Source organism: Scomber scombrus, chromosome 14 (genome assembly GCF_963691925.1).
Source record: "Scomber scombrus chromosome 14, fScoSco1.1, whole genome shotgun sequence".
Taxonomy (NCBI): Eukaryota; Metazoa; Chordata; class Actinopteri; order Scombriformes; family Scombridae; genus Scomber; species Scomber scombrus.
This window is the reverse complement of record NC_084983.1, coordinates 10,433,773-10,457,918: the sequence shown is the minus strand read 5'-3', so window position 1 is coordinate 10,457,918 and position 24,146 is coordinate 10,433,773. Positions and strand designations below refer to the sequence as shown.

The window sequence follows — 24,146 nt, the reverse complement described above, 5'->3', positions numbered from 1 at the left end:
TTCTGTGTTGCTTCTCATCTATTTCACAACACTTGCTTTCAGGATAAGGCAAGGCCATTACAGCAGTAGTCTTTTTGAATTATGAAAGAGATTGATGTGATGTGCGCTTCCATGTTTGCCCAAGAGAAGACGCCATTTTTATTTGCTTAAGAGATGGAGGATGGTTTTTTTTATAGGAGAGCAGAAAAAGAACAGGCAGTTAGTGCAGCTCTCAGTGATAGGCAAGAGCCAGCCAGCTCCATTTCTTTGTATGTGGTTCAAATAAATATGCATGCTGCATGTGTTTGTTAGTCTCTCTCTCTTTAAGGCTTCATGTCGTTATGCGACTTCACAATCTGAATCATCTTTAAGTGCAACAAAAGTTCATAAATTACTTAATGAAATAAAAAGATGAAAGGAAACAGGAGGAGAAATGCTCGACATTCTGTTAGCAACTTTGCAGCCGTCATTAGATAAGAAATAATCTGTTTGATTAGCTCTGATCAGGGATTTGGCAGGAGTGGGTGGTGTGGGGGTGCAGGGCTCTTTGCAGTTCAGCTAATTTGGAGCAGGAAGCTGTTATCTGCATTGGTCTGCATTGGGAGTAGGCGTTGTTAGGCTAATTGTACTCAAAAGTGTCCTTTTACTGTCATTTGGCAGCTTTAATCCTTATTATTTCACTGGCTCTGTGAGCATTGCCCACTGAAAACATTCCTTCTTTGTGGAGCCACGTATAAGCTCTGAGATTTTTGGGAGATTTCTCTGAAGTAGGTTCAGTGACTTTGTCTGAGTCTCGCTTTTGGTGTAGCGCTCAGCTCTGGGCATCCCGTGACAACGACGCAGTTCAGATGCCTGCGAGAGAATTTTAAAGAGGTCACCTTCTCCGGGGAGGAGGAGGGACGACTGAGTCACAGTTGAGACTGCACACCACACTCGGCCGTCATGTGAGCTGCTGCCCAAGACAGACAAGAAGAAACACGTGGCCAGGTGCCAGCAGACCTTCAATCAGTCTCTTTCTTCTTGCTCTGTCTGTCACAAAGGGAATAAATCTTTTGCTGAATGTATTATTCTACATTTGATTAAAGCAAAAGTATAATTTTCCTTCAGGATTTAGAAAATACAAATCTAGGTCTCAGCTGATGTTTTACTTGTAGGTCATTGGTTAAAGAAAGACAGCCTCCAATAATAAAATGCTTGATTCCAAAGCAGTATACATGACTGTGAGTAACTTACAGCTATTATTTTTACGCTTGAACCCAGTTGTCAAATAGTGGCATGCTCTATAAAACCAATCCTCTGAGCTGCAAAGAACACCATATCAGAGGAATACATACTGATCTCCTGGGCAGTGCTGTGTGGGCTGCTAAGCTCATACTGTAGATTCAAGAGAATCCTACATGCAGGCCAACTCCGCTTTGTGTTGCTTGCTCTAACAAATGCTGTCATCTTTTCATTTTTTGGGTGCATTCTGTGGTGAAATTTCCTAGCAAAGTATTTGTGTTTGTAGTCTTGAGCATGAATATGGACCGCCATCTCAGTGATATGCATACACTTAAACGTAAGCTACTGTACATAAGCTGTAGCTTAAATGGATGTTGTATTTGTAAGAACTTTTTTAGGACAGCAAACAGTATATTCGCTTTGCTTGGGTGATATGTAATTTACAATAACACATCTATATCTCTATTATTCCCTTTCTGGTATATTAAGTTAAGATCTGCCTTCTTGATGATGATAAAATGACAACCTGTGAATGTGATACAGTCAGATTTCTACTGGATTTATCCTTTAGTCAAAACACAAAATGTCAGAGTTCTTAGTGTACTGTAGCTGAAGTATTTGGTCCCTTTTTTCACACATTAGACCAACAATTTACTGCTCTGTCATTAATTCTTGCACTGCAAATGTCACCCTTATCTGCCTGATATTAAGACATTTTAACTATTGTCACCAGGTCACAGGCCTGGTTCAGATCACCACTTATCTCTACAGGGGGAACAGTTGTTCTCCCCTCTTTCGCTCTGAGAAGCAGCTGCCAAAATTGATTTCAGTTGTGTGCTGATGAAAGAGCAAACTGGCCAGCTGAGTGCTGGTGCAGAATGACAGGCAGAGGAAACAGATGTTGCAGTAATTCCAAGCTGTGTGTGTTAATCCTTCTACTTTTATGTTTCTGACTTAAATTCTAATACAATGAAATGTAAGAAATCCTACATTAGATCTCGAAGTTATCTAGGGTAATTATCCTCAGTCAAATTATGTTTTATTTCTTTATCATGATGAGTTATTTTTTGTTTTCAATATATCTAATATAAGCTAGTATGATATGACTTATTACTTACGTAAATCACAAATTCATTGATTTATGGCCATGGTGGACAAGAACTGGACTGAAGGAGGCAATTTATCAAATGTACTAGAAAATAGTTGCCTGCTGTATTTGCACAATAGACATTTAGCATTTTTTTGGACACTTGACAAATGTAAGCCCAGTATACATGGTCATCCCCACAAATTTATGAGAGGTAAATATGTGGATCGTTAGCTTGCTTACTTAGTCTTAGTTGCTTATTGAGTTGCTAAATTTGATTTGTTTGTGACTGACATGTATAATACTAATGCAGCCCTTGAAACTACGTAAAATGAGATTGAGAATTAGCTAAAACTAGAGAGTATTTTGTACATCAACACAGACTTCTAACTTTAGTGGATACATTTCCTCAGACTGGGATTTTTTTTTGATTTATTTTTGGGCCTTTTTTTTACCTTTATTTGACAGTGGGTGGCATAGAGACTGACAGGAAAAAGGGAGAGAGAGAGAGAGAGGAATGACCTGCAGCAAAGGTCCCTTGCCGGAATCGAATCAGGGATGCTGCCTTTATGTGGCATGCACCTTAACCACTCAGCTACCAAGGCACTCCCTCAGACTGGGATTTTATTTATTTTATTGGCATAACTGAAAAGTGAGATTTAGCACCTCAACAGAGTATGTTATACTTTGCATCAAGGCTGCTTTTGTGAAACCTTTTTACTCATGTGAGAAATAAATGTGTTTTTTTGCTGTGCTATATATAGCTTTGTGACAATATGCCCCTGATTTTGAATATGTATTATTTTTCAGTATGACGCTGAATAATTGACTCTGTAAAATGCCCTTGATGGTTGTCCTGCCTGCTGGCTGTTGTAAAATGTACCATCTGTTTACAAAGTCAACCAAAACTCCCGGACCAGAAGACTTTGTCATTTGTGCACCCACTGATAAATCACACTAGTGTTAATATTCACCAAGAGATTCTGGCTGTCCTTTGACATTTAGATTTCACATTTGCATTGCGGTTATTGAGGTTAGAATACACTGAATGTCATAATCTGTTAATTCCTTCAGTTCAAGACTTTCAAACGTAGCTTTTATTTCCACACATCTTTAATTTTGAGCTTACTCAGTTGCTTAACATCGACAAGCTAAACAAATATTTAAGTCCAAAATATCCAGCTTAGTTTAGTGTCAGAAAGGGAATGGAAATAAAACTCTCAAGGGAATCATTTGTAAATCCCCCCCAAATCCTTTTTCTTAAGCAGCTACTAACACGTTTCAAAATGTCATGCATATCCCAGCTTATGGTGTTCAGCACTATGTGTCAGAATACTGGGAGGAGAGCTGACACTCAGCTTCTGCCTTTTCATTTCCCCTCTGCCACCTAAGATACTGCACTGGATTCTTGTTTTGATATCTTTGTGCTGATAAAAAAAAGAAACCAAACATGTCTTCCTGTTTGACCTGATAAAAGCCGGACGGTAACAGAGCCTGGTCCAGTCTGAGGTCAGCCCTGTAGCTTATCTATCATAAGACTGTTCACGATGCCCCGAGACAGGACAGTCACAGCAGCTCCCCTTTTTGAATGTCTTAACCTCCCCTAGTATCAGACGTCACCTCTCCTCTGCCTTCTTTAAACTCCTGAGTGTCTGATGTAGTGGCGCCCAGCGAGAGCCACTTGTCTTTAAAGGCCATACCTGATCTGAGAGCTGTCTGCCGAGCACTTCACTGGGAAGGTCACCAGCAGGGGAATAGAGGGAGGACATGTCAGCTGAGTCGCTGTGCTCTGAATACATAGGAGCTCTATTGGGAACATGTCAGCTCACTTGTCCATTAGTAACGGTCACCAGTTGAGAACAGCTGGTTCTTTTTGTTGTGAGTGCGTGATTAAAAAAAAAAAGAAATTCTAAATTTAAAAGATTTACATTAGTCAGAGTACGCGTCATTGGTGCCTGACACAAGGAGTGTCATCTTTTTATTCTGGGTTATTTGTACATGAATGCTACTGTGAAACTAGGGACCCCTAAAGTGCAGTGTTGTGTCTTACATCAGAGACCAGAGGATGCAATATGTCTCTACTGAAAGTCTGTTCTCAGTGTGCACAGTGCAAAGGAGGTTTCAAATTTCTACATCACACTTGCGTTGAGTTGCATATTGGACCATGACCGGCTTACAAACTAGTTGTGATGTCACAAATCATGGCAGCAGCTGCACACTTCAAACTCAGATTGAAGGTGAGCACAGGAAACCTTTCCTTTTCCAGAAGATGAATGTGAAAACATCCTTCTAGTGTCAAACTCTGCACATACATCATTCTGCACAGTAAAGGTCATACATCAAAGTAACAATAAGCAAAAGGCATTTTTCAGTGGAGAGGGGCTTTAAAATTCAGACCCAATAGCAATAGGATTTCAATCATTCAAGAAACTTTAATATTAAAAGGGCACGTTGCTATATAATACAAATAATGCATGGATAAATGTGTAACTCGCCCAAATTCAGTATTAAGTATTTACAAACTTTAAACATGCGCTATATGCAAAACATACTATAACAGCTGAAGTAGTCATAATAGTCAAGTGCAGTCTGGTCTGTGCTGCAGAGGTTGCGCATCACTTGACTGTGAAATCGAGAAGGAACCGGTTCTCATTTAATGCCAGCATCCAGACGAAGGAAGCAGTCGCTGACTTGTATTTACATACACATTCTACACCAGCTTATTCAGCAACTGTAATAATATTCATTATTTTATGGAATCAGCAGTTTTTATCTCTGCTCTGAAAGAGAAAGTTGGCTCAGAATTCGATGCTGCTTCTGCACATTTAGTGCAGTCAGCTGGGGTGCGTTGGCTGTGGTAAACAGGACAAAGGGTCTGCACCATTTTAATTTTTCTGGCTATTTTTTATGACCCAATACGGCATGTAATGAGTTCCTGCCACCATGCATTTCTACCACTACTCAACATATTCAGTTCACTGTTCTTCAGATAATATAAATATGCAAATTTGTAATGTATGTTGTTCTTTCCTACACTCTGTCATTATCTGTCTCTGGAGCTTTTTGTTCTACTGTTGTGGTGCTATTAATCATTTTTCCGCATGATAAGGTGTTGACTTTTCTAGGGTCACTGGTCTTCCTACAAGCTGCTTTTTTTAATGACTTAACTTCATCCCGGTTTGTCCTGAATTTGAGGTATATTCATGTAGATTCTGCAGACGTTTGACACAAGAGTTTAACATCTAATTTCATAAACCTTTATTCCTTTACACACCAGTACAATTTATCACAAGATTTTAAAATATTGTGATTTCAATCAAGTCTTTTAAACCTCAAATATAGTTAGAATATCTATAAAATTCCTCCCAGTATCTGTTGTTTTTTCTTGACTCAAATAAAATTAAATGAAGTCCAAAAATGTTTTTCAAAATGTGTCAGTATGATGTGTACTGAGACAAAATTGATCCGTGACAAGAGATTGATTGCTTGAAAAAGCAACATGGCCTCATGCCTGTGGCGGTGACCCACTTCCTGTCACTTTAGGTCAATCAGTCATACACTGTGTTTATAATAGCATCACACCTATGACATACAAGAAAAACAAATTGAAATACAATGTTGATAATAATTTAAAATGAAATCTGTGATGTAACATTGTCCTCCACAGACTGAGGATAGTCATCTGTGAATCACTGTTACATTGTTGCATTACAGTTTATTTGACAGTTATGTTTTGTCAGTGGTTTGTGAGACAGACAGGAGCAGGATTATGATGAAATGTTAACTGTGACTCAGAAACTCACTGCTTCGACTGTATTATCTAAGAGCTTCAATGTTGTTACTTGTCTGGAATAATAACCATCAGAATTATATGGCTTTTTCCAAAACCCAGCATTGGATGTAATTATCCCTACTGTATGTAGACACCTGGCACAGAGGACATATTTTGTGTGTGTGTATGTCACTTTATTCATCCTCACATAGCAGATGTTTTGTTGAATCGGCTCCATGAAACCTTCAAATAGCTCAGCAGGAGGTTCTGGCTTCCTGGAACAATCCCAGTAATCAGACAGTTCACCTTCACTTCCTTTCAACTGTGCCAACTACAGTATAAACCCAAATTTACAAATGCCACCTAGTAGCTGTCAAATTATGTCACTACAGATTTTTAAAAGCATTAAATTAATAGATTAAAAAGCTGAGAAACAAAAAGTGTAGTAGGAATAGAACTTGATGAACAAACGGTAGGTCGTAAGTCGTTCAATTTCCAGACAAAACTATTTTCCCAAAGGGAATGTTTAAAAAAGAACACAAATGACCTCTCTCTCTTTAACTTTTAAAACAAATTCTGTATAACAAAAGAATTCTGTATTCCTTTCTTTTCAGTCACTGATATCTCTGTTCAGCTGATTTAGAAACTGTCTTTGTGACCTGTCATGACTGCTGACTACAAATCCTTAACCCCCTCAGTAAACTATCCAAATTCCTCTGGGTGTCTCGTGGCTTTTCAGTGTCGCTGCTCAGCCAGGTTACTGTTAGCTCAGCATCTTCCTTTCACATGCCTCACCTACTGATTCATTCCATGGCACGGGGAGCTCTGCAAAGCAAATACGCCACTGAGTTACACCGATTGTGCCTGCTGAACTGCTTCTTTAGCAGTCCGTTTCACTGCATTTGCTGGAGTATGTGCCACACGACTTATCGTTGGGTATTTCTTCTCTATTTGTGTCATCTCTAGCCTCAAATGTGCAAGTTTGAATTCCTCAATCGCGTAAGAAAGAAATAACTTTGGTGACCTCCTGTGACACACTGCAAAGGCAGCATGGGACCTGGAACCATTTTACAATTAATACTTAATTATGCTCTGTAACCTCCCTCCTTACCTTTGGTACCACCACAGCTTTAACTTAATCTTTTGTGCATGTAACGACCTCTCTGTGGACTCATTTCCCATTTGGCCTTCCCCACTGAGTCTACTTTGTCTGTCGAATTTATATATATTTATGGCATCCTCTTTTTTGCAGGCTTCTCTGATATTAAACTCTAAAGAAGACAGCAGTGATACATACTAAAATACACAGTGTAAATGCATAAATTGCAAAAGCATGGGGCTCATGTTTAATTCATGTGCAGTAAGAAAAAAAGTCCTAAAGCACAGTTCAGTTTACCATCTCACGCTTTGCCCTTAAATCTACCTTCATCTGGACTGTTTTGAGTGTTTGTCTGAATTCAGCCTCGTCAAAAGCTTTTCAGACATTAAACATGTTGCCAACCCTGTTTTTAAAGCAGGAATACCTTTGCAGCTCTTCTTTACAGCAATTTTGGATTCTCATCAACGTTTACCTGCTGTTGTGCTCTGGAAGACAGCTGTGTGATGGAGCTCTTCTCCCTTTACTCCTCCAGGTTTTGCAATCCTCCAAGCCATCATGGAGTCCGCTGTGGCCAATAACTGGCAGGTGACGGCTCGCTCAGTGGGGAACATCGTGGACCCCACAGAGTACAGACGCATCATCGAGGAGATGGACCGCCGGCAGGAGAAACGCTTTCTAATTGACTGTGAGGTGGACAGGATCAACTCAATACTGGAGCAGGTATTGAGCTTTATTTGAGAAAAATGACACACTGGAAACAAAACTTCCTGTCTTAAATCCCATTATTCAGCCTTGCTACTCTGCATGTTTTATTGTGTCTAATGGCATAAACACTCTCTCATCTTCTCACTTCTTGTTTTAAACACCACTTCATTTACCCACTTGGTGAAAAAAGGCACTCTCCTGATTCACTCCCCTCCTTTTCATTTCTTTTTTTTTGTTATTACCCAAAGCACATGGAGTGCATCATGACTGCCTCAGATCTCAACATCCTCATTTAGAAGACTATGTTAAAACAGGCAAGATGGGCATATTCAATTAGGCTTGTTATTTGTTGATTTTTTTTGTGTGCACGTTTGTTTGAGGTCACCTGGGTTTAAGTCACGTGGAGGAATTAAACAGCCTCTTCATCCTTGTTTCCTAGGTGATCGTCAGCTACAGTTTTCCCACATGAGTCTTGATTCACATTCAGTGTTTGCTAATGCATGCTGTTCACTGTGACTGCACTTTAGAGAATGTCTGATCGTTAGAAATTTTTTAAATGAGGGTTAACTGGGAATTTGCGTATTTACCCAGAAGATCATTAGTGTTCATTTGGAGGATTAGAAACTGCGTTGCACATGTGGTCACATTTTCCTTGCAAATGATTTTTTGAGTAAAAACTTCTATTAACAAATAGATGGACTTTTTTTTCCTCCTGATTTCTCCACTGATTTACCCTAATTTATAATACAGAAACCCAAACCTTAATGTTTTTGTAAACCTTAAAATGAAGGTAGCTCTGACATTGAACATCTACATCAAGCTATTTTTGTCCACTAGACAATGAGTGTTGCTTGTCGCAGCAGGTGATTCAACACTAGACTTGTTAAATAAGAGACTAATGTCACAAGAAAAATGACCCATTAAACCAATCTATGTTTACATGTTTCAGAGAAGCGACTGCTTGAGGCCGCACAAAAAAAAAAGTTCATAAAATAGCACAGGAAGCAGCGTAATATTGATATTGATGCTGCTACTGATAAGAAGTAAGAGTGGATGGTTGGGCATACAAAACGTGAGTTTGACACTGGAAACTGTTGTTCATGTCCTGTTGCCTACCAGTATTCATAGTTGGGTTCTTTTAACTGTGAGATTGATCTTTCACTAACCTTAATTGTGTAGTTTTATATATCTAAACTTTGTCTTAAAATTATGTTACAGGGATTCAAAAATGCTCATACTGTATGGATCATTTTTGTGGTCTCTTACAATGTTACAATTTGATTCAGAGAATAATCTGGCTAGTGACTTAAGACCCTGTTGTGGTGGTTGTACCACACACTCCATCGGGGAGTTCAGGCAGGCAGGAACCATTTTTCTAAGCAGTTTTGTAAGTGAGCATTAAGGTTTTGAATTTGATGTGGACACCAACTGGGAGCCGATGGAGGCATATAAAGAGCAGAGTGATATGTTTTGGGCTGGTTGAAGACCAGGTGTGCCACCGCCTTCTAAATCATCTGTAGAAGGTTGAACAGGCTTTCAGGGAGACCCGACCGGTCAGTAAGGAGTTGCAGTAGTCAATGGGTGATATTACCAGCCTGTACCAGGAGCTGTGCTGCATGCTCAGATAGGTCGGGTCTAATCTTCCTGATGTTGTACAGTGCAAATTGACAAGACTGAGCAATCGAGGCTGTGCGAAATTTAAAGGTTTGTTGGTCACCACGCATTACAACCAAGTTTCGAGCAGACGTTGTGGGCATGAGTTGGGCTGATTCAAGCTGGATATTGATCCATTTTTGTATAGAGGGACTGGCTGGGATGACAAGGAGCTCTGTTTTAGATAGGTTAAGAGATGTCTGCAAGGCATGATGAGACTGTGAGGTCTTCCTGCGGGAACAATACAGTTGGGTATGGTCAGCATAGCAATAGTATGAGAAACCATGGGAGTGGATGATCAAACCAAGTGAGCGGGTGTATATTTAGAAGAGATGGGGACTGAGCACAGACCCTTGAGCAATCCCTGTGGATGAGCTGTGTGGTTTGGACACTTCCCCCTTCAAGACACTCTAAATGATCTCACTGAGACGTGGGGCATGAACCAGCCGAGGGCAGATCCTGAGATGTCTGTAGAGAAGGGGATTTGGTGGTTAACCGTGTCAAAGGCAGCTGACAGATCTAGCAGCAGTGAAGCCAAGGATTGACCAATCGCAGCGTTTCCATTACAGACAAGGAGTGCCCTCTTGGTAGAGTGACTCCACATAAAGCCAGAGTGGTTTGGATCATACAGGTTGTTTTTTAGAAAGAAATTTAGAGACTTGATTAAAGATGGTAGAAGGGGTAGGAGTGAAACCTCCTGTAGGTTTCAATCTGGACTAGGTTTTTGGGCAGCGTTGTGACGTGATCTTGCTCAGTGTGGGGAACACACCTCTTTTAAACAAAGAACTGATGATGTGAACAAGGGAAATGGTCTGTCGGAGGTTAGATGGTATTGGGTACAATGGACAGATAGTTGAATAGAGTCCAGCAGAAGACTTGGAGACTTCCTCCACGGTCAGAGGGGATAATGACAGGAGTGCGTTCCTGTTAGTTGGCAGTGGCAGACTGAGGCTCAAAGAACCGATCACTGACAGTTTAAATAAGTACTTGGCAAATAACATATGCATATGTTGTGGCTTTGATGTGAAGAGGTTTTGGAAGGAAGTAATTGATTATTTGTCATCAGTATTGAATGTGCAAGTTCCTTATTGCCAGCCACGTTTTCTTGGAAAACAACATCAGAGTGTACAACAAAAGCAAACAACCTTGTGACAGCTGCATTTCTGACAGTAATGAAATGCAAAATACATAAAATAACTGATACATATGGGATTATTATAAGTAGAAAAACAGGATACATCCTCCAATAAATCAAACTGGATTAAATACATTGTGGCCACGTGTAAAGACATATTATCAGAAAGGAGAATTTATGTGAAGACATCTATTATTCAGTTTGTGCTAATTTCCTTCCTACTCCCCCATTACTGTGTATTTATTGTATATGTTGAGTGTTACATTATGTTACAGTTTGTCCTTTGTAGAAATCAGGAAATGTTTTATAAAACAAGCAGAGTAGAGTAAGGTGTAAGTAAAACGGTAAAGTCTGTGTCGTGTATGTGTGTGTGTGTGTGTGTGTACAGTATGTGTGTGTGCATGCTCGTTTGAACCATCCCGAGCACATCTTAACCTTCTGTTCTTCATTGAGATATTTGTGTGTAAAGGTCTCTGCCCTCTACATAATGATCTTCATTACTGCTGGCCTTACGAGTTTTACTCTGACCTTCACTGCAGATCTGTCTTCATTTCCTCTGAAGCGGGGGAATATTTTTAGTGACAGCAGAGAACATTTCCATTAATTAAGAGAAGTTTGCTTTTCTCCGCCCTTCACGTTGACACAGCCGGTTTCTTCAAATGTTCTCAAATTACCCCTGTATTAGATTCAAGTTATCCAATCAGATAATAGCGTGTCACTCAGTGTCGCGTCTGGCGGAGCCGATCATAATCTCTTTACTGTGGAGGCTTAATGTGAATGGTGGCTTCGTAGGCAGCATCTGTCAGACAAGTGCCTCTCCAGATGCTTGAGAGAGGCAAGGCACGCCCGCGTCTCCTGAGAATGGTTCCTCATATGAGCTGTGACATCAACACTTGCTTTAATGTAATATCAGCTCCCAATGTAAGTAGGACACACTGTCCCATAACTGCAACAACAATGAGCCTACTATAAATAGCCTACCCTCCTAGCCTGAGGGAAGATCTCTCACAAAGGCTGGAGTGAGCAAACACAACTGAGATCACTCAGGCATCAGGAAGCAGCCATTTTGGATGTGATTTCTTTTTTTTTTATATCAGTGTTTAGGACTGCACCTCATAAACAGACTATAATCACCAAAACAATCCTGCATTCAAGCTATTATTTCTATCCATTGCATTATTAATGAATTTATATGCAGATATCTATCATTCAGTTTGCGTTAATTGCTTTTATTATCAAGGTGGTTTCAGTTGTAACAGGGCTTTATTTGTTGATGTATGTTCTGAGGGTTTTTGTTGCTCCTCTGTAGGCTCCCTTACTGCTTTTAAAAGTATCAGTCTGCTCATCCCCTCTGTAAAGTAAAGACGGAGAGATAAACACCTTTAAGGCTTCTCATCAATAATAGAAGCACAGTGGATTTATAATCGCTGCCAGAGGACCCGTCACCTCCAGCCTCCTCCTCCACAGCGGACAGACAGAGAAAGAGCCAGAGAGAGATTAAAAAAAAAAAAATACTGGAAAGGCAAAGAGCTTGTGGGAATTGAGCCATGTAGTGTGAGTCTCTCTGTCTAGTGCAGTGGAGGGAAATAGGAGAAGTGCTGAAACACCCAGAGGTGCACTGGAATTCCACACCCAGTGAGTGGGATAGTGAAAGAAGATGCTGCGTTGGGATGTAATGTCATATGTGGGGATGTTACTTAATCCTGTTTCGTCTGTTGTCCATTCATGCTATGACATAAAAATGGTTTCTGTAGCATAAATATTTTCTCTGAGGGAGCTGATGTGTAGCTTTAAATATACAGTATATTTTAATAATGTAGAAGAGGTACCATGCTGTGATCACAGCCTCTAATATGGTGTCACTTTTCACATATTATGCACTTGTTACAATCCCATTTAACTTAAATTTCTAAAAACTTAAGCTTTAGTTTGAAAAGGATAATCTGCTCTGAGCCTACACAAAAAATGGATTCTTTATTTTGTTACCCTTCTTTCACAAGTTTTCTTGCTAGTTAGCCATTTAGTGCGTATATGAAACCTGAACTTGAACTACAAATGAAAATATGAAAGAGCAATACGAAAAGAGCATGTGTGATACCTCCTGTTGGACTACAGTATGATGTCTTGCAAATAACCGTGACAACAGCAACAACAACTATGACAACAACAAGACAACTACCTGTGCTGAGGCCATCATTTTCTTTTTCCTTTACTTCGATTATAAAACACAGAACTTGGCTTCTGAAAAAAGAAAAAACACTGACTGAAGCAGAGGAAGTTTTTGTACAGTCTTCTTTGTAGCCTGTGCTTCCAAAAGAGACCCTAGAGAAGTCCGACTTAAAAGCAACCAAAATGAAAAACAGCTTCAAACACTTGCAAACAGGAGAGTTGGCAGGTACACAAGTGCAACAAGGATAGTGAGGACATAACAACTTCATACGCTTTTTTTTTTTGAGGGGGAGGGGTTGAAATTGGCATTCAATAACAAAACCATCAGACTACACACAGTTAATGAAACAAGAAAAAACATTATTATTTATAAATTATAAAGTAGTAAGGACATACAGAATTTTCATATAGGTATAGGTAAAGGTATAGACATAGGTTTTATAGTAAACCGTACATGGACTGCACCTATCATAAAGATCTGGAATCTATGATATTGTGCATGAAGTGCAGACAGAAAGACAGACAGAAGTTTGATGAAGTGCTTTTCATTAAAAGGTTTGGCTTTGTGGTGAACAATAGGTTTTTTACAGTCGTATTTGGAGCAGAGTTATGTCCTTCCTCCATTTTTCTTCTTTAATGCACTTCTTTGACAGTTAAATCCCTCCTTGCATTTTGTGTCGAGTAGCATAACAATAATTAGTTGACTGGTGAGTTATCAACCTCAGGATGCCCGTTCTAGTTCTGAAGAAGGCAGATGACAAATCACTGTAACAAAGAGAAGCCTCCATCAGTGGGAAGGCAGTCAAATCCTCTTGAAGGCACTTGGGCAGACATCCAGCTCCGCACAGGACTGTGGCTCCAGTCTGCTTAATTAGACTCGATTCCCTCGGGAATATTTAGGCTGATTGTGCTGCAGCTCGCTCCAGCTCAGGCCGGCATCAAACAGCACAGCTCAGACCTGCTCGTCCAGACAGGCGGACAGGACGAGCCCAAGAGGCCAGACAAATAAAGATAATTGAGACCTTAGACAAATGCTTTCTCTCTCTTGTTCCCTCCCTCTCTGTGTTCTTGAGTTACAGCAAAAAAAGATGGATTCACATTAATGATAATATCCTCAACAAAGAGGTGAATACTAGTGTATGGATCTAACATGAGTCTGTGCTGTTGGATGATTTGTCTGTTATGATTCATTTGATTTTAACAGCTGGCAGGGGTGAGCTGTAGAGGTGCTGGTAGTGTTATGCTGAGCTAATCTCATGGTCTGACTGTAACTTCATATTTTATTTAATTATTTATTTGGATTTATTTTTGGGCTTTGAGGGTTAGTGAGCCTTTACGCTAAGCTAAGCATCTCCTGATTGTAGTGTATATCGATGAGGGCTAACAAAGGTGTTGAATGTATTTACTTACTCATAAAATATTTGCAAGCTTATTTTGGAATATTTTAAAACCTGCATTGTTTACATCCACTTTTTCTTACATTTGCTAAGTTAAGAACTTTGTCGGTTCTTACCTTAGCTTGCTTGGTGTTGCCTCGTTATCGCCTCTTGTTTTCATTTTATTAGTGTAACTAGGAGAACTCTAAACCATAGTTAAAATAATGAAAAATGTATTATGAAAATCATATAATTAAACAGGTCTTTTGGATAATGTTGCATAACATATTAAAGTTTTCACTCACCCAGATGTTACATATGTTTGATCACAGAACTAGGACAATTTATTTTTAATGAAGTGAAATGACGTTTTGTTTTTGGAGTTCATCAGAGTTAGTTACAGCTTCTCAAACTGAGCCAGTCAGTCTCAGTCTATTAATGAGAAGGGGGGGCAGATTTATTGGCACATAGTCTGTTTTTTTGGTGGAAATGGGCCAAATGGTACGAAGAGTAGCCCAACTTATCACAATCTGCCTGAAACAATTTATTTTTCTGCCAAAATAAATAAAAAGTTGCCCAATTGGGAGGAAAACAGCTGAATCTGTGGACATTAGCTACTTCATAGCCGGGTAAATTTCTTTGTGCATTATCAGCACCAACTGATGTGAGTTTGAAACCCTCCGCAGGAGTGTATATCACGTAGGGAGTGGACCCATTATTAAAAACGTTGCTCTGTAGAGCAGTGAATTTAAAACTACACAGGGCACCTATATAGAATATGGAAGTAAAGTTAAATAAATTACTCCCAGTGGTTCTTTTCTTAGTAATAAGAAACAAAACAAAAACATTTTGGGTTATTCTTCTTCCACCTTCTTGTACAGAAGCCTGGTTTGTGGGTCTCATAGTCCTCGAGACTCTGAACTGTAGCCTGATTAGAACATTAACTGTAGAAAAAAGTTGACAGGGCATGTCACCCAGACTATCCTTCCCATTCAATGTGCATTAAAAATTTAGGAGGCAGTCAGTACAATCAGTGCTGCAGGTTCCTTCTCACTTTCAGGCTGCAGGTCTTCTTTTTCCCCGAGCTGTTTGAAGAGGTTGTTTTGTGAGAAATGGATTTTGACAGAGAAGAAGATGTGAGTGCTGTGACAATAAAAGTGTAGTTCTCTCAGTGACGGTAATGCCTGACCTTTTCTGGGTTCCTGGTGGTTTCAGGTACTTACCATAAAGTGATTATCCCAGGGGACCATGAAACTAGAGCATCAGGGTCCTTAAAATATTTGGTATGCCCAGATGCTTTTTTTTTTTAGCCAACAGAGGAGGGGAGCAAATCCCACAGCAAATCAAATGAAATTATCCTTTACAAGAACATTTAGTGACACATGAGAAAGAAAATGTAGACTAGTAAACATTTCTTTGTATATTTGTGAACTTGAGAGCGCCTCACACACGACTGAAAAACTGCAGCGGATTACTGAACGATTTTGCTCACATTAACAAAACAACGAAACAAAAAAATATGAAAAGTTTTTCATAGCGTCATGTTTCATGTTTTCAGGTTTATGCCTGTTGTGACTGTTAACTTCCGGTTTAGTCCTCCAGCTAACTTGAATGGGATTCAAATAATTCAATTGTGAGAGTCTTCTAGACTTTTGAAATGTGATCGGACCAAATGTATCAAATTCTGATCATTTTACAGGGTTGTGATGTTCAGAATTTCTTCACCATTTTACATTCCCTTGATTGTGTGTGGAAAATATGCTCTTTGGGCCCCTGTCAGTCTAGGAAGTTGTAATTCCACTTGCCAACACAATGACTAACAATGTAGCTATCAACAGATTTTCTTATTTTAGTCAAAACATGTTCAGGTTGTTTTGGGAGATGCTTGACAAAGAAGTCAGGTGGTAAATCTATACCAACAAAACGTACCTAAAAACAAATAGTTGATGAAATATGACTATTTGATGCAAATAATGGATTTGCTATGGATTAAAATTCTTGGAATATTTCAATGATGGCTACAAGCTTATTTACACTAAGCTGTAGTTGAGTGAAAACCAAACCATCTGTTCATGAACTGTCTTCAGAGTGGTTTGCATTCAGTGTAATTTTCACCCCTGCTGTCATTCTCAGTAGACAGCTAAATAAAGTAGAAACGCTCCCACGTTATTATTTGTTCTAGTACACCTCGCAGCTACAGTAAGCAATAAATGTTTACAGTTGATTATTTTCTAACAGCTAAATGAGGATTCAGTCAGTTGAGGTGTCACTTTTAGACGCTCATATAAAAGTGCAAAGTCTGCTTTCTGCCTGAATGTGTTGCTGACAAACGCCAGTCGCAGTCACTCCAGGCGCCGCGGCTTCATTAATTGTTCGCCATGTTGCCACACTTGGGTCACCGCAGCTCCCCCTCACATGGATGAATGGCAAATGAAAAGACAATCTGGAAGACAATGAGCAGAAAAGCTTCCAGGAATTTTTGCTTATTAGGAAAACTTGAGAATGTGATGTGAGAATTTCAGAATGTTGAACACAATGAAATCATTTTTGCATTTCCGAGGAAGGTAATTGGATTTATTGTTGAAAATGCTCAGAGTGTATAAGCCGGTCGAAGAGCCACCTTGAAGCGTCAAGGACGTTCCCTCTCTGGAGACAATTAGGAGACATTAAGGCGGGAGCAAGGAAAGGATTTTAAAGGGCACAGGTGTGAATGGAAGTACAGGTGTGACTCTGAATGCAGATAAGAGAAGCTGGACTAAGGAAAATATGGAAGTAATACCCACAAAGACATGTACTGTAGCTCAGAGATGCATTTCCTTGCTTCAGTGCTTTTCTAAAATGTCTAATTTATATTCGAATCCTTACAATCCAATCCAATATGATATCACTATCGCTCTGGACATTTAACATTTAGATGAGTTCAGTGCCTGAGTATACTTATCAAAACTGCGGGGGAGTGTAGAAAATGAAAAGACTGGAAAAAAAACACACAACTATCCACCCCTACATTATCTTTTTGAGGCAGCGTACTCTGCGATGGAGAGTCAGAATCGAGAGAGATACGGAAAGAGAAAGAGAGTGTGCGTGAGCTTTGACTTGGTAGGGAAGTTTAAAGAAATCAGCAGCTATCTCCGAGCATGCTTCCTCAGACAGGTGCTGTGCTGTACAACGTTTTAGGTTTAATTAAGTCTAGTGTGCGACTGAGACAGGCTGAGCAGGGAGAGGCAGACTGTGGAGCACAGGCAGCTGCAGAGCGAGAGGGAGGTTTTGCCGGAGCCTTGACCTTATTTTACATGTTGAAGTTAATGGAAAGGAACAAGCACTGTCATCACAGTTTCTCCCCTCGCTCTGTGTGTCTCGTACAAACACACACACACATGTACAAATGTGCTCACACGCTCCTTCCTGCCATTGCAAATGTCGCTCTAAAACATCTTTTTTTCCCCCTCTCTCCTTTTCTTTCTAGCAGCTATTCTTTGTAATAAAATCGAAGGTCTTTGTCATTTCTGAATCTCAGCTCTCTAAATGTTCTCAGTGTTAAGAGATGTGACTCACCGTGTGTCTCCTCCTGCGACTGTAGGTGGTGACCTCGGGAAAGAACGGCAGAGGATACCACTATATCCTCGCGAACCTGGTGAGAGCTCGCAACATGAAACAATTCAACAGAGCACAGTAAAAAAAAAAACTGGAACAACACTGCTCAGTGTGATGCAATTCAGTACAAAGAAGTGCAATACTTTTGACTAATTTAGTATTTTAAAATAATTCTCTCAATATGTAGCCATGATAGATTGAGTGTGGGAATAATTAAACAGAATGGTATGTAAATAAGACAAGAAATAATGTAATGATGAAGAAGCTTAAGCAGTTCTTTTTTAGCTGCTAATGATCCATTTCTTTGCTAGCCAGTTGTGCTCTTTGCTCTCAGGGTTTTTCCAACATGAGCCTGGACAGGGTTATTTCTGGTGGAGCCAACATCACAGGCTTCCAGATCATCAACCCAGACAGCCCCATCGTCCAGCAGTTCCTCCAGCGCTGGGAGCGCCTGGATGAAAGAGAATTTCCAGAAGCCAAAAACACTCCACTGAAGGTCAGTGAGGCATAGCTGCCGAGGCTGCAGTTACATTTTATTTAACATCTTCAAAGATTCCTTTTTTTCTCACCCTTTTCTTCCAAGTTTAGAGGCAGTAACTCTGCAGAAATGAGAAAATACGTCAATCTGAATGTTTTCAGCGAGGCGTTGCTTAAATAACTTGTCACCTGCATGTCCTTGAATAGAGGCGGCTTTCATACTCGCGCAATTTTCACGTCAATCACAATGCAAGGCTTTGATATTCTTACTTTTTACATCAGTAGCGCTGTTCTCTGTGCATACCAAGTATTTGTACTGAGCTCGTGCTCTGTCTGCACTGGTGATGTCACTGAGGTTTCTTGTGGCTTTTGTCTCAGTACACATCAGCACTAACCCATGATGCCATCCTCGTGATTGCTGAGGCTTTCCGGTATCTTCGTCGCCAGCGAGTGGACGTGTCTCGCAGGGGGAGTGCGGGTGACTGCCTTGCCAACCCTGCTGTGCCCTGGAGCCAAGGCATCGACATAGAAAGAGCCCTTAAAATGGTATGACTGATGGTGTTAAATGTCTATGTAAACAGCTCTGCTTTTTATTTTACTTACAGTTCTTTGCTTTATCTCATTGCTTCAACAGCTACCAATTTTACCTTCATGGTAGCTAATTTTGGACAAAATACTGATCTGATTGGTCCAATACTAACTAAACTGAGAATATAAAAACACATCTTTCACAGCAAACACACATGGAAAACCACAAGGCATTGTAGAAAACATAATAAGCCATATATCAAGAAAGTTTGTTCATGTTTACTCTGTATGTTAGAAAAAGGTGTTATCACTCTTCTCTTTGTGCCTGGCAGGTCCAAGTACAAGGTATGACGGGAAACATCCAGTTTGACACATTTGGTAGAAGATCTAATTACACGATCGATGTGTATGAGATGAAGTCAGGAGGCCCCAGGAAGGTAAGTGAGCACAGAGCCTCTGAAACATCATCATAACTTAATTAATGTATAATAAAATACTCTTCACAGGATTAGGAAAACTAGTAATATATACACAGGCAAGTTTCTGTGGTGAGGATTTTGCTCTCTCATGGCATGTTGGCAGTACACGAATTAGGGTTGAGTTTGATGTGGACAGAAGTTGCCAGTAGCCCGGTCTTGCAAAGCCAGCCCAAATCATGTGAGCTCACATTCCCTCTGAGATTTTAATCTGGGGACATCCGCTGAGAATCAGTGGAACCCTGCAGGTGGTAGCTGGGTCAGTCTACAAACTTTTGGGAAGTGGTTGTTTAGATGATGACAGGGCCACATTTATTCACAAACAGATAATAGTTGATAACTGAAAATAAGTTTGGTGTTTACAGAACAGCTGCCATGTTTCCAACTTGAAAATGTGATACTACTACTGACAGCCCAGCAGGTGGTACATCAGTCTAGTCAAGAGTCTAAAGGCTTCATGGTGATGCCTAAGTGAAGCACAGAACTGTCAATTGTGTTTTGTACAGCCTATTTGAAATTAAATCAAGCAATTGGACCCTTGGCAGACAACACCAACCACAGTAAAGCCTGTGGGCCAGTTTTGCAAGATTATCTGTAACTGATATTTGTATGAATCCCAACAGTAGTATTTACTTGTGTCACCATTAAAATGCAAGTTTTCTTTAAGCTACAACAGATCTGCTCTGTAAATTACATGCATTATTTTCTCTTTTGAGAAAAAAAAAATCAGTATCCAAAAGATAGAACATGTGCATTTTTTATTGTATTTTACACTGTATTTGAATAAAGCAGAAACTGCTATTTGATCATTGCTGTGATGTGACAATGAGGGACAGCTAGACATCAGTAGACATGGACAGAAAAGAATCACTGTGAGCCACAGCGCACATTAGCTTTCAGCTACAGTGTCCTCTTTGTTTACAAGCATGGACACGTGTTGTCTTGCGCCTTGGCTCACTAAATGAGCTAACAAATATCCACTGGGGAAAAGTGTGCTAGCTCGAACGAGTCATCTAGCCTGTTAGCTTGTCAGCTTTAGCACGTGTCAAAGTCTTTTAGTTTAGATGCTGAATGATTAGACTATTTTTCTTCAATGCCACTAAAAGAACACTATCTATCTTCTGTTGGCTTGTAAGCTACAGTAAACAGAGTAAGCCTTTTCACATTGATGCCACCACCAGTCCAACTCTGCTGATCCACCAACCCCTCAGAGGCTTGATCCTTTCTAATATCTCCAAATTATTTCTTCCTTTCAATAATTAAAAAAAACTACTTACACTTGTTTTTAAAACCACTTTGATAGGATATTTCACTGCTAAAGGGAATTACTGTATTTTCAGTTGGACTTTAAAAATCTCAACATACTGCAGGTTTGACTGTGCCCATCTGATCGCTCAGTGCTTTACTGTAATTGGACTTTGTATAATTGGGCAGGCCAAAGGCAAAAACACAGCTGTCTCAACACAAACACATACACAAACAGAGCATTGAGGCTGTAGCGTGTCGAGTTCCACGACCCTGAACTCTGACAAGGTCCCCACAAAAGCTGGCACCAAAAGGAAGTGGCCCCATACTGTCTTTATAGCTCAGCTCACAAGGCACCATACATCGCAGCGGCCCGCACATCCAAACTCAGTGTGAGACAATCTGCAGTGACAACAGAGTGAGTACTGAGCATTATAGCTACCAGAATTGGGAGACATTGACTTCTTCTCGGCTGAATACATCAGAGTGTAACAGAAATAAAAAATAATGCCGCTACTGGAGGTTCAGCAGACACAGGCCAGTGTTTGTTTTTGTGTTAGATTATACTGTGTGTGTGTATGATATGTGTAGTATTAATAGCACAGTAGAACATCCTACTGCACTGGCTTGATAGGATACATTCAGGCTATTAAGTTTGCCTTGCTGGTATTAATTTTATCAGACTTCGAGTGCTCTGTTGATGCTGCTTTCCTGTTATGTAAGAGAACATTTGCAGATCCAGGAATAGATTACTCCTACTCTGCTGAAGTGTAGCGAAGGTGAAGTGAGAAGCACCACTACAAGCTTTTTATAACATCATACATCAGGCAAAACCAACTCTGTCTCCAGCTGTACAGATAGAGCCGACCAACTCACACGCACTTGGGAGGCTCTACTGTAAAAATGTCTTTCTGCTTCTTGTGATAACTGTGAACGTTTGTGTTGTTTTCAGATCGGCTACTGGAATGAGTACGAAAAATTTGTATATATAATGGATCCGCAGGTCACCAACGAGTCCTCTTCTGTGGAAAACCGAACAATTGTGGTCACTACTATTATGGTACACTCTCAAGCAGGTTTTAAGTGTTTCACATTAAGATTTCTGCCACTCAAGGTCAAGGTGTCCATTGTTGCAATCTGTCCTGGGAGGGTAGAATTATTTTATTTTGAGTTGCTTTCCATCCACTCACTACATGTTGAAACAGTCGATTCACAAAGAGTGTTTCAACTGTATCCGTGTGGGTGCCAAAGCATTTTGGTTTTTTTATATTACAGTGGGCTGTTGTAGTAGTGACATCACAATAACGGCTTTGGTAATGATAATTATAAAAGATAGACACCATCGTATTCACATTCAGTGCATACGTAAGTAACAATGTTTCCCTCTCATTAAGTAAACTGTCAGTGTCGCTATGGACAATTGTGTCTCACTGGAGACATGAAATGATCTGCACACAAGGACATAAACAGCTAAAGGCACCAACCTTTGGTTGTTTATCCCTTTGTTTAAATTGACTTCCCGATTCTTCCGTAGAAGTTAAGCACTGAATTGTAAATGTTCTCTGAAGCCAGTGCTCCCAGTATATTAGGTTTAGGGTAAGACAGTGTTAGTTAAATCATGATCCATTAGTTGCAGGTCAATAATCATCGGTCATTTTTAAATGTAAAATAAGGTACGCCTTATCTTACATTTAAAACCATGGCCTCTCGTTCCTTCTGACTTTGCCTATTATGTTTGCATCTTAGGCAAATTCAGAATGTAATAGTCATACATTTCCATTTCAATGTCTAGAAACTCATTATCCTCATGAACAGACTAGAAAGACAACAATATTCAGAGTGAGGGTAAAAACACAGAAGAGTAGTGCCATTGCATTATTTTCTCACTGCCAGGCATGCCTTTGATTTAGATAAGATCAACTATTATTTTAGATGTGTCATAGTCATCTCATTTACCTCATGTTGATTTTCCTACTTCCCATAACTTCAATATGAACTTTATATTCAATGAAAGGCCACCCTATCATTGTAGGGTGCGGCTCTTTCATTTAGTCTTTCATAACATTGTACATGAATGCAGGATGGAAGAGAAGGTAAGGAATTCAAACAGTGAAGAAGAAAGCCTGTCGGATACTGTAAAAACATCACATCAGCAAAAGATGAAAGTCTACGCTGAAGATCTGGAACCACAAAGTCATCAAGATATGACCTCTATTGTAAGCCAAATAACCTCACCAAAACATGTCCATGCCATATGAAAGTAAAGTAAAGAAGTAAATCACTGTTGCTGAATATCCCCAAGGTGACGTCTGTTCATCTAAAGGAGGTTTAATGGCAAACATGTTTTACATGGAGGAGGAATAAGATGATATTTTATTGAAATCCAAAGCCCAGACATGATGTGGATCAGTCTAACAATATGATCAACACAACAAGCAGATTATTTTATTGTCATGATAGTGAAGAATGAAAAGAAAATTGAATTACTATGACATTTTATTCTGTCATAAGACTACTCTCGCCATTTTTGCACATTAATATTTGAAAGATAACTGGATCATCTCTGCAGTTTTTTTTATGTCTTAAGTCTTTCTGCTGTCACTGACATTTACTTTATGAACTGGAAAAGTGCTCCATTCAGCTTGCCCTTCCCATTTGTGCCATGCTGTTGCAAAGCACATGCAACCCCCATCTATTGCTCACATCCACAGATTTAGCTTACGGGTGAGGTCAGCATGAGGGAGCCCTGACATCCTGCTTTGCCTCCTTTATATGTGTTGGATGCTTCACTCCTCCCGCTGGCCCAGTCGGCCTCTTTACTCCAGCAGGGGCCCCGCTTTTTTTGTCCCCCAGTGACATCCCTGTAAATGACACTGTCTGTGTAACCTCCTCTTGGTCTGTCTGTTCGTGTTCCCCTCATGTCTGCTTGTCATCCCAGCATGTGTGCATGCTTTAGTATCAATCAAGGCCTTGTGTGACCTTGGTCTCGCCACTGTGGATGTGTGCTTTCTTGACTATGAACTCAAAACTTTGTCTAATTAACAGGAAGCTCCGTATGTGATGTACAAGAAAAACTATGTGCAGATGGATGGGAATGACAGATATGAAGGCTACTGTGTCGATTTAGCTTCTGAAATTGCAAAGCATGTGGGGATAAAATATAAGCTGTCAGTAGTTCCGGATGGGAAATACGGAGCCAGAGATCCAGAGACCAAGACGTGGAACGGGATGGTGGGTGAACTGGTTTATGGGGTAAGTATCAGTCCGCCTGTGTAGCTCATAAGGGGACGGGGATTAGCTGTTCATCATGTTTCATCATTTCCTGCTACTTAACCCTAAAGATTTGTTAAAATTATTGTAAGGCTTAAATATCTTGAACTATCCTCTACATTAAACCAGAAAATTATAAAACTCACTCAGTTCATTTTTAAAACCAAACCAAACGTGTATGATGCAAGACTAAAGTGAATATTGCATGTCAAATATCCCATTTTATCAATCCTTGTCAGACAAGCAAGCGTTTTTAAAAACTCACTCTTCCCTCACTCCTTGTTGTTGTAAAGTTCACTCATCAGGGAGCGATTGTGAAGACTTGTAGCAGCTGGTGAAGAAGCCTGGTTGGAAAACATT

At 40.0% G+C, this 24,146-nt stretch overlaps 1 protein-coding gene across 3 annotated transcripts in view; it reads left to right on the top strand.

The window, feature by feature from the left end:
• LOC133994469 (glutamate receptor 3) overlaps positions 1-24,146 on the top strand; it is a 71,706-nt gene that overhangs the window by 27,020 nt on the left and 20,540 nt on the right. For all 3 annotated transcript variants that reach the window (XM_062433727.1, XM_062433725.1, XM_062433726.1), the window contains 7 exons: positions 7,691-7,878; positions 17,777-17,830; positions 18,125-18,286; positions 18,646-18,813; positions 19,128-19,232; positions 21,469-21,576; positions 23,562-23,768. In XM_062433727.1, the coding sequence (XP_062289711.1) occupies positions 7,691-7,878; positions 17,777-17,830; positions 18,125-18,286; positions 18,646-18,813; positions 19,128-19,232; positions 21,469-21,576; positions 23,562-23,768 (992 nt within the window). The remainder of the gene's footprint in view (positions 1-7,690; positions 7,879-17,776; positions 17,831-18,124; positions 18,287-18,645; positions 18,814-19,127; positions 19,233-21,468; positions 21,577-23,561; positions 23,769-24,146) is intronic.